The following is a 13304-nucleotide window of genomic DNA, read 5'->3' as shown; positions in this document are numbered from 1 at the left end:
GCTGCTTTACCGCGTTATATCCGAATTCATGTTATATCGGGTCGTATTAGATCAGGGTAGAGGTGTACTATACTATACTATACTGGAGAAGCAAACACTGTGTGTTCTGTGTTCTTTTTGACTGGCTATTGTGAATATGTTTTTTTAAGACTTAATCCTCTTGCATATCCAATTCCACAGCTGTGGATAGTGGAAATTCCTGTAGTAGATGATGCAGTGTCCATCCTTCTTTACTAGAATGTGGGAAAGAGTGTATTTATATGTTTTAGATTACTTACCTCCTACTTTAAAAAAAAATACAAATACAAAAACAAAACGGGTCAAACAAGCCTTTATCTTGTTTGTTTGTTCGAAAATATTAACTCTGCAGTAACAGACCAGCAAGAAGGAAAGCAAATCTATAAATGATCCTTTCTCACTGCATTCTATTAAACTAGCCGGATAGAGCAGATATAAAAGACAAGCTCGAAGAAGCAGCATCTTTTACGATGTACAGAAAGATCTGTTCTGTATAGTGTTTTGAAGTTGAATTCCCTGCCCCCCCAATCATGTGATGTGACAGTACGACAAATTTCTTGTAATTTAGCGGTTCTCTGTTTTTTTGCCTTCAGAACTTGATGCCCTGAGAGCAGTGGCTGCTGGCCGGGCACCGAGCTCTGAAGGCAGTGCTGCCACCAGCAGCAGCATAAAGTAAGGTGGTAATACATCATATACCATTCCACCCTTACTTCTCAGCTGCTGCTGGCAGTGGCAATGCCTTCAGAGCTCAGAGCCCAGCCAACAGCTGCCACTCTCCGGCTGCCCAGCCAGTGCTTAATTTTTGATGGGGCTGAGCTCTGACACCTCTTTCAATAAAAATTAAGCACTGGGGAGAGGCAGCGGGGTTCTGGGGTGGTGAGGAGTCCATGGGGGCCACGGGCAATGAGGGGTGCCACACCAACAGGGACACCAAAATACAAGTTCGTCCACAGTGCTATTTTCCCTAAGGCTGACCCTGCTAGCTCCTTACCCTTCTGCATCCCTGGCAAGCAATTTCCTCCTCCTTCTCTATATTACCTGTTCAGCAGTGGGAGCACTGAGAGCACAGGAGAAGTTTCTTGCTCTCAGTTCCTGTGATTGGTACCAGAGCAGCTCCTAGCTGCTGGGAGGGGCAAGTGCAAGGAAAGTCATGCTCAGTGCCTATAGCCTTGGAACGGTGCATGCTCAGTCACTCTGTGACGATGGCACTTATGCAGAATTTGGCCAGCACACAGGAGCAGCATGATGGTGAAGCATGCTCAGTACACAAGGAATATTTAGCAAACTAAGCCATCAAACTTTTACAGGTTTTACTGAGCATCTGTGAATGGAGATTTTCAGAGGTTCATAACTTGGCCAAAGTTGGATGGCTTCTCATGGGGATGCCAATAGGCACATCCCCGGCATTTGGGTGATCCATCCCGCTGCCAAATTTCAAATCACTTTTTCAAATCTAGGGTCCTGTGGCAACTTTGAGACTAACAGAAGTATAGGGAGCATAAGCTTTCGTGGGTAAGAACCTCACTTGAAGAAGTGAGGTTCTTACCCACGAAAGCTTATGCTCCCTATACTTCTGTTAGTCTCAAAGGTGCCACAGGACCCTCTGTTGCTTTTTACAGATTCAGACTAACACGGCTACCCCTCTGATACTTTTTCAAATCTAGAGTGTCTCAATTAAATTTTGTTAATAGGAATTTTGTTAATAGGAACAAAATGTATTTTTCCCCACCTCATTCTGAGAAATGGCTAAACCATTTTTGCAGAATATTTTCCAAATAAATTTAACATGAGGAAGACACCCAGTATGAATAATTTCAGCCCAAAGTTAAAGTTTGGCAAAGTTGTACACAACTGAAAAGAGTGTTGTAATGGAAAGTAGCCCCTATAATAAAAATCTTGCCAACCCACTACCAACCAAAAAACACTTCCCCTTTGAATGTCTGCTCAAAGCCATCTGTATAGCTAAGTCAGTTTCACTATGAACACACGAAGTGGAAGCAAAGACATTTTATCAATGATATTTATCAACTAATCTCCCAGACAACTATGAAAGAGGAATCCATATGGCTTACTGCCAAGTTTTACTATACACTACCCACAGATGTTTTGTGAATGACGAGGAATTAAAATATTCATATTTGAAATCGTGGTAGAGCTATTAAAATGTACATTGTATAAAGCTAATGTCCTATTATATTCTTTGTGCAATATAGGACCACTGTGATATAAAAGACAGGGGAATGCATGCTGGTTAAAATTTTATTCATTTCCCCCCCTCAAATTTCAGATATGCTTGCAATTAAAACACAATTTGCTTAACCATTGAGAGCCGCCAACCCTGACTGTCCTAGAAAACTACATGAACTCTTGGCTGTGGTTTAAAATGAAGAATGAAGACCACTGACAGAACAAGGAGCAATGGTTTCAAGTTACAGTGGGGGAGGTTTAGGTTGGATATTAGGAAACACTATTTCACTAGGAGGGTGGTGAAGCACTGGAATGGGTTACCTAAGGAGGTGGTGGAATTTCCATCCTTAGAGGTTTTTAAGGTCAGGCTTGACAAAACCCTGGCTGGGATGATTTAGTTGGTGTTGGTCCTGCTTTGAGCAGGGGATTGGATTAGATGACCTCCTGAGGTCTCTTCCAACCCTAATATTCTATGATTCTAAGAGGGAAAAAAAAATCCACTGAGGTAAGGATATAATACTACTAACACTAAATCCACAATATGAGGGCCCATTCAAACTCTCAAAATTCTCCTTTCAGCTAGTAGGTTCAAAACAGTGACAAGAGAACCCAGCTCCACAATTTTTATCTTGCTGTGTTCATCATTGTGGAATCCCAGTGTATCTGTTTGGCAAGGTGTTGGTTATAATTGCTAAGTAGACTATTTAAAGAATCAGGTAAAGATTATTCTCCCCTTCATAGAGTATATAGGTTATAAAGTTCCTTTAAATTGCCAAGAGAATTCTCCTGGCACAGGAAAAAGGTAGGAGTTGTGCCAGACCCAGAAGAGGATATCTCGATATTGCTACAAAGATTCTGGCTTTTAACACAGCTCAATGGAGGCTACTGTAAATTAGAGTTAAGGGGCTGCTCTGGCCCAAATCTGGGCAACACAAAGGTGGCTTAAAAGCTACCCTTACCCCATCCAGATGGACTTTATTTTAAGGGACATTTAGGGAAACACCATTTCTTTACCTGATTCTTTAAATAGTCTACTCACCTAACAGTGAATCTGGCTTAGTCAGGAAGGGCAGGTGAGAGCTACAAGAGATCAGGGGACTAGAGGAAGTCCCTGAAGAAAGACAGTAACAGTCAGTAAGGAGATTGGAACTGGTCTCTGGGGAATACTGCAGAGGCCCTCTCCGGAAAAATGAAAGAATTGACTATGAGACTGTATACGTTTGGGACATGGGAGAAGCTGAAGGCAGGAAAGCAGCAAAAGGGGTTTGCTGGCTGGTGTCCCCAAGCCAGAGAGCCAGGGCTGAAGGAAAGAAGAGCAGCAGAGGGAGTTGCCTGTTAGCTCTAAGCCGGATAGCCAGAGCCAAGGGCCAGAGAGGACTAAAGGCAGGGGAGCAATGGAGGAACTTAAGAACATAAGAATAGCTATACTTGATCAGACCAATGGTCCATCTAACACAGTTTTCTGTCTTCCCACAGTGGCTGGTGCCAGATGCTTCAGAGGGAGTTAACAGAACGGGGAAATTTATTGAGTGATCCAATCTAAGCTTCTAGCAGTCACAGATTTAGGGACACCCAGAGCAGGCGATTGCACTCCTGACCATCCTGACTACTAGCTACTGATGGACCTATACTCCATGAACTTATCTAATTATTTTTTTAACCCAGTTATGCTTTTGACCTTCACAACATGCCCTAACAACAAGTTACACAGGCTGATTGTGCATTGTGTAAAGAAATACTTCCTTTTGTTTGTTTTAAACATACTGCCTATTAACTTCACTGAGTCCCCTTGGTTCTTGTGTTATGTGAAAGGGTAAATAACACTTCCCTATTCACTTTCTCCACACCATTGATGATTTTATAGACCTCTACCATAATCCCCCTTTAGTCATCTCTTTTCTAAACTGAACAGTCCCAGTCTTTTTAATCTCTCCTCATATGGATGGAAGCTGTTCTATGCCCCTAATAATTTTTGTTGTCCTTCTCTGTACTTTTTCCAATTCTAATATATGGCTTTTGAGACGGGGTGACCGGAACTGCATGAAGTATGCCAGGTGTGGGTGTACCCTGGATTGATGTAGCAGCATAATATTTTCTGTCTTATTAGCTGTCCCTTTCCTAATGGTTTCTAACATACTGTTGGCTTGTTATTGTACTGCTGCTTCACATAGAGCAGATGTTTTCAGAGAACTATTCACAATGATTCCAAGATCTCTTTATTGAGTGGTAATAGCTAATTTAGACACCATCACTTTGTATGTATAGTTGGGATTATGTTTTTGAATGTGCTTTGCTTACCTGCTGATGTCTCCAGGCCTGGAAAGATGGACCCTGAGGAACTGTGAGAGGGACAGGGGAAGTCAGGTATGATCCCCTGGCAAGAATACTCACAGCAGAGAGGCTGTGGAGGTTTCCACTGTGAAGAGCAGGGTTGCATTCAAGTTGGAAGGGCTGAGGTGGCTGTCTTAGTTCAAGGAGAGGAGAGGGCTGCAGCATGGTGAGGAACACCAGGGCTGTATGTTGCATGCACTATTGGGACTCTGGTGGGGAATTCTGGACTATGGTTGTGGGACTTTTGTTATGATTTATGTGCACAGAACTGTTGTAATAAATTAACCCCACAAGGGCTATTTGCCCTCACAAAAGACTCTTCGGATTATTTCCCGTAAAACTGAAGTAGGAAAACTGAGCCAGATTCACTTGTCATGCGGTGGCCTGCCGCAAGAGGGTGCTCCTGGCAGGACTGCCCTAGACACCCTTATTGAAGGGGGGGGGGGTCAAGCTAAAATTTAACCTAATAGGCTATGCGATCGAGGGGTAGTGATGCCAAATATAAGTGAAAGACAGAATGGATGGGGACAGGTGCTCCTACCTGACGGTGTGGACTCTGTTTAAAGAATCCTAGCTGCCATTTGACCTTCCTCCTGCAGTGTTTAAAGACAGAACTGATCAGACTCAACTGGGAGTCTTTGTTTCTTCTCAGTGATCACTATAGCTGAAATCACTGATAGGTTGGTTTAGCTGGACAAGCCTTAGACCTGGTGTGGGGACAGTACTGCAGTCAAAGGTAATGCAGAGGAAGCAGCACTGGTTCCCCTCTACCCAGTGAAATTACTAAAAGCTGAAATCATTAAGTACTGGGGGCTAAGTGGTGGACCCTCAGAACACTGCATTGCAGCTAAAGGAAGTGGCGAGCAAAGGCAGCAATAATGTTAGCAAGCAGAGGCAGCAACAGTGATCAGTACCAGCAGAGATCACCTGCAGAAGTATCACTCAACCAATCCTCCTTCCCAGGAGCAGGAATTAAACCCACCTGACTGCATCCCTGGATTTTGAGATGTTGGTGACCATGGACAACCAAGAGTGGGTGCAGCAGAGAGCAAAGGGAATAGTGTGTTAAAGGGACATTCATCTGTCAGACTTTCACACCGCAAGATGGGAAACTGAGGCAAATAATTACTATCCAAGATAGTGCGAGGTGGACGTTTACTTATTGTTCGTATACTTATGAACCATTGTTGTGGTGTTTTGGCAAATCAATGCTGCGTTCCCTCTCCTTTTAATAGAAGTTTTCTTTTGTTATATACTGTGATAGGGTCAGGCCAGATGGCTACAGGAGAGTGATAGAAGGTAGATACATTAGCCCCAGGTTAAGCAGGTCCCTTTTCCCTGGGTAAGGTAATGGGGCAGTTCCGGAACAATCGGCAACTTGCTGGAACCAATTAAGGCAGACAGGTTAATTAGGACACCTGGAGCCAATTAAGAAGCTGCTAGAATCAATGAAGACAGACAGGCTAATCAGGGCACCTGGTTTAAAAAGGACCTCACTTCAGTCAGTGAGGGGTGCACAAGGAGCTGAGTGAGAGAGGGCGTGCTGCTGCAGGACTGAGGAGTACAAATACTATCTGACCAATAGCCCCAGTGTGGTGCATGTGGCAGGAGGAGTGTTATGTGATCCTGTACCTGTGACCTGGAGCTTCCCTTGACCAGCCAGTTGTCGAGGTAGGGAAAGATCTGGTCCGTCCCCCGACACCTGAGGTAGGCTGCTACCACAGACATACACTTTGTGAAGACTCTGGGAGCCATGGATAGGCCAAACGGGAGCACAGTGCCCAGTGAAGTGGAGGAAACACATGTTGTCCTCAAATACATGAATGTGGAAGTATGCGTCCTGTAGATTGAGGGCAGCGTACCAGTCTCTGGGATCCAGGGAGGAGATGATGGAGGCCAGAGAGATCATGCGAAACTTGAACTTTACCATGTACTGGTTCAGGCCTTGCTGGTCCAGGATGGGCCTGAGCCCCTCTTTGGCCTTCGGGATAAGAAAATAGCAGGAGTAGTACCCCTGGAGTCTGAGCTCTGCTGGCACCACATCCACCGCTCCGAAGACAAGGAGCCACCTCACCTCCTGCTCGAGTAAGCTCTCGTGAGAGGGGTCCCTGAAGAGGGACGGGGATGGAGGGTGGGTGGGTAGGGTAGAAAGAAACTGGAGGGTATAGCCCTGGGAGACAGTGTTGAGGACCCATCAGTCTGAGGTCAGCCATGACCACTCCGGGAGGAAAGTACATAAGCGGTTGGAGAAGGGAAGGTCGGGTGGATCTCTGGTACGAACTGGTAAGTCGTCCCCGGGCATCCCATCAAAACTGACGCTTACCCACCTACTTGCCCTTAGAGGGCCCAGGCTGGGGCACAAGCCAGGATTGCCTTTGCAGGTGCTTTTTATAGTTCCTTGATTTTTTTATAAGGGGTGTCTGGAGGGGTGGCCTGACTGGGGGCCTGCTGCGGTTTGAATCTGGTCCTGGCTGGGGCCGGGACATAGAGGCCGAGGGTCTTTAATGTCGTGCGGGAGTCCTTCAGACCGTGTAACTTCACATCTTTTTGTTCCGCAAACAGGGCCTTGCCATCGAACAGAAGGCCCTGTAAAGAGTCCTGTGCCTCGCTGGACAATCCAGACAGCAGGAGCCATGATGCTCTCCTCATGGACACCGCAGAGGCCATAGATCTTGCAGCCGTATCTGCAGCGTCCGAGGCTGCCTGAAGGGCCGCCCTGGCGACAGCCGTGCCTTCCTCAACCGGAGCCTTGAACTCCTTCTTATCACGCTCCTGGAGGGAGCTTGCAAATTTGGGCATTGAGCCTCACAAATTGAAGACATATCTAGCCATCAGGGCTTGGTGGTTCGCCACCCTCAGTTGGAAGCTCGAAGACGAATAAACCTTTCTACCGAATAGATCTAGTCTCCTCGAGTTCTTATTTTTAGGAGTAGGAGCGGGTTGACCTTGATGCTTCCTATGGTTGACCAACTTGACCACTAGAGAGTTGGGGATGGGGTGGGTATACAGGAATTCATGCCCCTTGGCAGGCACGAAATACTTCTGTTCTGCCCTCTTTAGACATGGGGGGGGAGGGGCAAGAAAGCCGGGGTTTGCCACAGGGCGTTCGAGATCTTTGCCACCCCTTCATGAAGTGGGAGAGCCACCTGGCTGGTGCTGAAGCCAAGAGAACATTGAAGAGGGAGTCTGAGAGTTCCTCCACCTCCTCAGCTTGTAGGTTGAGGCTTGATGCCACCCTTTTCAACAGTTCCTGGTGGGCTTTCGTGTCCTCCTAGAAGACGGGCAGAGGAGGGGCTATGATTGCCTCATCAGGGAAGGATCACAATGGGCGTGCCGCAGGTCCACTACCTGGTCCCCTTCTGAGTGTAGGACTGGGGATGAGTGCTCCACTGACTCTTTTCTGGGAGGCTGAGAGTGGGAGGCTGATGGCCTCTCTGAGGCTCCGGCCTCCACCAGGGGCTGCGTCAGGGCCCACGGGGCCCATTGGTACCATGGTGCTGGCCAGGGAGCCCGGTGCGACTGCACTTGCTGTGGCACCATCGGAGCGGGCTGTCCCGCCTGGCCCACTGCCTGTCAACTTTGAAGGGAGGCCAGCCTGGCATACGATCGACCCCAATCCCTAGATGGGGAAAAGTGGCAGCGGCGGGAGCAGTGATCCTGGCATGGAAGAACAGGAGTACTGTCTATAGTGGCTGCTCCACGAATGGCTCCGACGGGCGGATCTGCGATGGCAGGGTGCCGGCAATCGACACTTGGGGCTGTGGGAACAATGCCGTGGCAGGGACCTTGAACAAGACAAAGAGTGGAAATGGCGTCGACATCCGTACCATGAGGGGCTACAATAGCTTCTCGGCGATAATGACCTCCAGTGCCGTCTGTCCTGGTCTCGGCGGGGCATGCTCTCATCGTGAGATCTTTGTTCCCTTGAGGCGAAGCAGTGCCTGGAACCCCTACTGGTCGGTATTCAGCCAGACAACCTGGTGGGGGTCGACAGGGACCAGCGCAGGCTGTGCACGGGGCAGCCACTGAGCGGAGAACAGCATCGGGAACCTTCCCTCGACCGTAAGCGGTACCGTCCAGGCGGCAACTATGGGGGTCCGAGTGGCAGCTTGCCTCTGGACCGGGGAGCCGTTGACGGTGGTGCTACCAGTACCGGTAGAGACAATGTCTCGAGCTGCTTGCAGGGCCTCCAGCATGGAGGGCATCCAAATATGGCCACTGGCATCTGGGAGGTTGGCTCAGAGTGGGCTGGGCTACTCCGCTCAACATGAGTCGGAGGCCGCGAGGCTGACGGGGACCGAGAGCTACCCAACACGGGGCTAGTCTCTCTCCCAGCCTTGTTCCGGTGCCTTGGTGGAGAAGCCATCTTCTTCACATTTTTAGAGTGTCCTGGGACGGAGAGCGGTGCCAACTGATGGAGGGCACTATTGGGTTGCCGTGCACCGATGCCACGGTGCTCTTTGTGCCGATTCGGAGTGGTGCAGCGGTGTCGGGGTCAGGGCCAACTCCATCAAAATGGCTTGGAGCCAAATGTCCCGCTCCTTCTTGGTCCGAGGTTTGAGGGATCTGCAAATCTTGCAGCGGTCGCGGAGATGGGTTTCCCTCAGACAGGGTAAACAGTCCGCGTGCAGATCACTCACGGACATAGGTCGTTTGCAAGTGTCACACGACTTAAAGCCCGGGGCATGCCCCAATCCGGGTGCACTTAACTAATTCTAACTAAGAGAGAGAGAGAGAGACAGAGAGAGAGAGACAGACAGACAGACAGACACACACACACACACACACACACACCATAGAGGCACTACTAACTACGAACTAGCAAAGTCCAAAGAGAGAAAGCTACAGCAGAGCTGGAGCAGAGTAATTCCAAAGCACCTACACTGGCAACAAGAAGGAAGTGAGGGTGGGGGGAGCACGCAGCACCATTTATACTGCGCCATGGCAGCACCACTTCAGGGGCCGCTATAGGCGCTCCTCTATGGGTATTGTTAAGGGAAAAACTTCCGGCACTGGTGCACATGGTGAGCACACACACCTATTGTGGAATACACCTGAGCAATCACTCGAAGAAGAACCTCTCCTGGGGGGGGGGGGGGGGGGGGGGAATTGGATGTGAATACTGGGAAGTGTTATGAACTTCAAAGGACTATACTAAACAATGTCCCAGACAAGAGTGGACTTTTGGGACAAACAGTGTCAAAGGGTTTACCTGTGTAATCTGTAGGGGAAGGTGAATGCAAATTCTCCATCTCTGGTTATGTAAAAATCCAGCCTTTTGAAGCTACACCCTGAGGAAAGGACCACTGTCTGCCATAACAGTTCCTGGAACATGAAGTTCAAAGGCCCAAGTTGTATAAATGAAAGACTGAACAATTCATGGGTGTGCTAGTTCTGAGCTAAGGCTGTTGTGAACTTGTAACCACAGAAAAAACCCTTTGAGAGACTTGAAGGACTGACGCCTATTAGAGGCCTTGTTGGAGTTGGAGCAGACACAGGCCTGTTTAGGCAGTCTGGGTTGCTGGGAATATCACAATGTAGGCAGGGAACCATGCTGCCTGGAAAAACACTCTAGTCAGAAAGGAGAGAGAGGGAAAGGTCTCCATCTAAGAGAGGTGATGAGTGATGAGCCAGGAGCCTAGAGCAGCAGCCCTTGATGGACCACAGAGGGGAATACAGGTGCAGTTGCCCTGAATCGTGACAGACACATCACCTGCTTTTGGGCTCCTGACTCTCCCCTTCTACACAGTTTTGCTTCCACTTCTCTGGGGGAGTTTGCTTGTGCTTCTGTGTCCTGCCCATATTTGCCCCCACTCCTAAGAAGAAAGCAGGGAGGTAATGAGGGAAATGAGCAGTTTTAAAACAAAAGAAAGTTCTTCTTCACACAGTGCACAGTCAACTTGTGGAACTCCTTACCTGAGGAGGTTGTGAAGGCTAGGACTATAACAGGGTTTAAAAGAGAACTGGATAAATTCATGGAGGTTAAGTCCATTAATGGCTATTAGCCAGGATGGGTAAGGAATGGTGTCCCTAGCCTCTGTTTGTCAGAGGGTGGTGATGGACGGCAGGAGAGAGATCACTTGATCATTATTTGTTAGGTTCACTCTCTCTGGGACACCCTCGCATTGGCGACTGTTGGTAGACAGGATACTGGGCTCGATGGACCTTTGGTCTGACCCAGTATGGCGTTCTTATGTTCTTAAATGTCATATATGGAGCGACAAAAAACTTGGCACCTCTGTGGTGATCCCACTGAGGTCACTGACACGACTGTCCATGCCTGCCCTTCTCCAAGACCTTGTAAGTTTCAAGAAGGAAATCAGCAACGACTATGTGGAATGACACTAAAAGGTATTTTTCCTCTCTGGTTACCAATACTGCAGAGACAGGAAAGGCAGCTGCTGCTCACGTGTACAGTGGCACTGCGCAGCCACATATCAAAAAGAAACTAAGTTCTTCCTTCACAGTCTAACAAACAATGAGAAGGGAGTCCTGGCATCATAAGGTATACACCAGATGCCTGCTGAATGTAGTTCTGACTGGCTCCAGGAGGACAGATACCACCCAAGTTCAAAGAAGAGAATGGCCTTTTATACATAAGGGAAACCAGCCTTTACGATACATTGGTAGAATATATTTACTGAATTTAATTTGCTTCCTGTGGTATAATGAACATTTTCCTTTTTAATAAATTGGAGCAGGTCATGTGGTTATGACTACTGATGTTAGGAAACCAACACGTCATCTGACAAATCTAGCCTGAGGCCTGATTAAACTTTTTAAAAGAAACCGATTACAATTTAGCTTCATGGCTGCTATAGAGACAAAATAAATCCAGTGATACATTATGAAATGAAACACTAAGCAAAGATTACAAGTTTACAAGTAAGATTACAAGGTTACAAGTGTTTCTTTTTCTTTTAACTGTTACTTTGGCAGTTTAGGCAAGCTCTGTTTGCCATATACACACTGTTTAAAACAGCTTTGTGTAGAAATAAATAAAAAAAAAAACTATACTGAGAAAGAAGAGCTACAGAACAAGAGAGATTATTTTTTGTTAATTTTTTCAAAACACCACTGAAGATACTGCTCTTGTCCAAAGAACATATGCTTTCAAACTTATTTCTGAAACAATCCTTTTTGACCCAGAATGTCTGTTTTCCCCTTTATAAAGGCTTGAATTCTGATAGAAAACCTGCACACTGATCAATTTGACAAGCAAACATTGAAAGTTCTCAACTTTATCCATTTCCTCAAGATAAATAAAAAGAAAAGTTCAAAATATTTACCTCATATACATTGAACTGTGATTGCCCTCTAGACAATTCCCTATAACTTGTTGTGAATTCTCCAATGAAATCATGGCTAGAAAAAAAAAAGTTTTCAAATCAACACATGCACAATATAAACTACTTTTCCATTAATTTACAAAAATACATCTAAAGTGAAGCACAGCTGACACATGAATAGACATGTGAGAAAAGTAATGATAGCAAAAGACTTGTTATTCTGTTGACTTAAATATAATGTATGTTCATTACTCTTCCCCCCTAAAGCATAATTATAAATAGATTTGATTGAATCCATCTGATAGTTTACATTAACTGTACCCACGCAGAATGAAGAACTAGATTGCAAATTTACAACCAGCACTGAATAAAGACTGTGCACTGTGAACAGAACCCGAAAGAAACTGTCAACAGACCTCCATTCTCTCTCTGGCTCCCCACTTGCACCATGACAGAGTCGAGTGTGTGTTTGAGAGAAGTGTGTTGGGTGGGAAGGGGAAGGAAGTAATTTGCAATTGGGAGAGGTCAGTCCTAAACTATGCTGATTTGTGCACTGGAGGGGAAAAGCCAAGGCTCTACTCACTCCTTTTACCTGTCCATCTACCTGCTTGGGAGGGGAAATAGTGGCTCTGCAGATACTGCTCACCCCCCTGTGGTAGAATCCATTGATCACATAGTTCATACAGCAGATTAAGGGAATGCTTTGTGGGGGGACAGACCTCAGTATTGATGCAAAATATTAATAAAATTATTATAACAAACTTTTTTAAAGGTTTTACAAACTTGTTTTCACCTTTATTGAATATAACTACAAAAATGTTATAGCCAAAATGCTTGAAAATACGACAATACACAAGTTTAGCTAATTATGTTACAAAATGTTAAAGCTAATAAAAAGGTTTCTGCTTCTAGCTCTCAAGGACAAGCAAACAAATCATGTAAACACCTTTAGGAAGGAACCTGATTGTAAGGGTTGTGTTATCAAAGCAATATATCTAAAGGTAAAGTGGACCTAAAATACGCATCCGCTTCTTTTCTTTTAAAAGAAAAACTTAAGTTTAAATCCACACAAAAAGTTCCAAAATTATCCCTATTTCAATTAATTTATTTTGTAAATATACTAAAGGACTAATTCTTTAAAAAATAACATTGGAAAAAATATTTATGGTGGAACTCACGTTTCCACTTAAATCTTTGGTGTTTGTTTCTCAAATGCCTAAGATGGCATAAGCTTATTTTAACATGTATATTTGGAAATATTTTGTATCTAAATGCAAGCCTTCGTATAAGAACTGCCTAATATCTTTGTTATATGAGTAGTAAAATATTTAATGTACAAATATAGCAAGACTATTTAATGCTAGATTACTGAATATATAACGCTATTAAAGTACAAAATATTTATATTAATGGGGAATTAATTAATTACTGGCAACACACAAGTAAAACCTCACCCAATGCAAAAATATAAGAAAATCT

General features: G+C 45.6%; 1 protein-coding gene across 15 annotated transcripts in view; it reads right to left on the bottom strand.

The window, feature by feature from the left end:
* Nucleotides 1-13304, bottom strand: part of CPNE8 (copine 8) — a 276759-nt gene that overhangs the window by 134896 nt on the left and 128559 nt on the right. For 11 of the 15 annotated variants that reach the window (XR_010589758.1, XM_005286837.5, XM_042848628.2 and 8 more), the window contains one exon: nt 11826-11901. Coding sequence is in view for 12 of the 15 variants with exons in the window: in XM_005286837.5 (XP_005286894.1) it covers nt 11826-11901 (76 nt within the window). In the remaining 3 variants the exon portion in view is untranslated. Of the gene's footprint in view, nt 1-10249; nt 10353-11821; nt 11902-13304 lie in introns of those variants that run through there. The other 4 variants (XR_006174072.2, XM_065554427.1, XM_065554432.1 and 1 more) reach the window with 2 other exon arrangements.

The sequence above is a fragment of the Chrysemys picta genome, chromosome 1 (assembly GCF_011386835.1).
Source record: "Chrysemys picta bellii isolate R12L10 chromosome 1, ASM1138683v2, whole genome shotgun sequence".
In the NCBI taxonomy this organism is placed as follows: Eukaryota; Metazoa; Chordata; order Testudines; family Emydidae; genus Chrysemys; species Chrysemys picta.
Note: the sequence above shows the minus strand (reverse complement) of the source record. Positions and strands in the feature narration are given on the sequence as shown.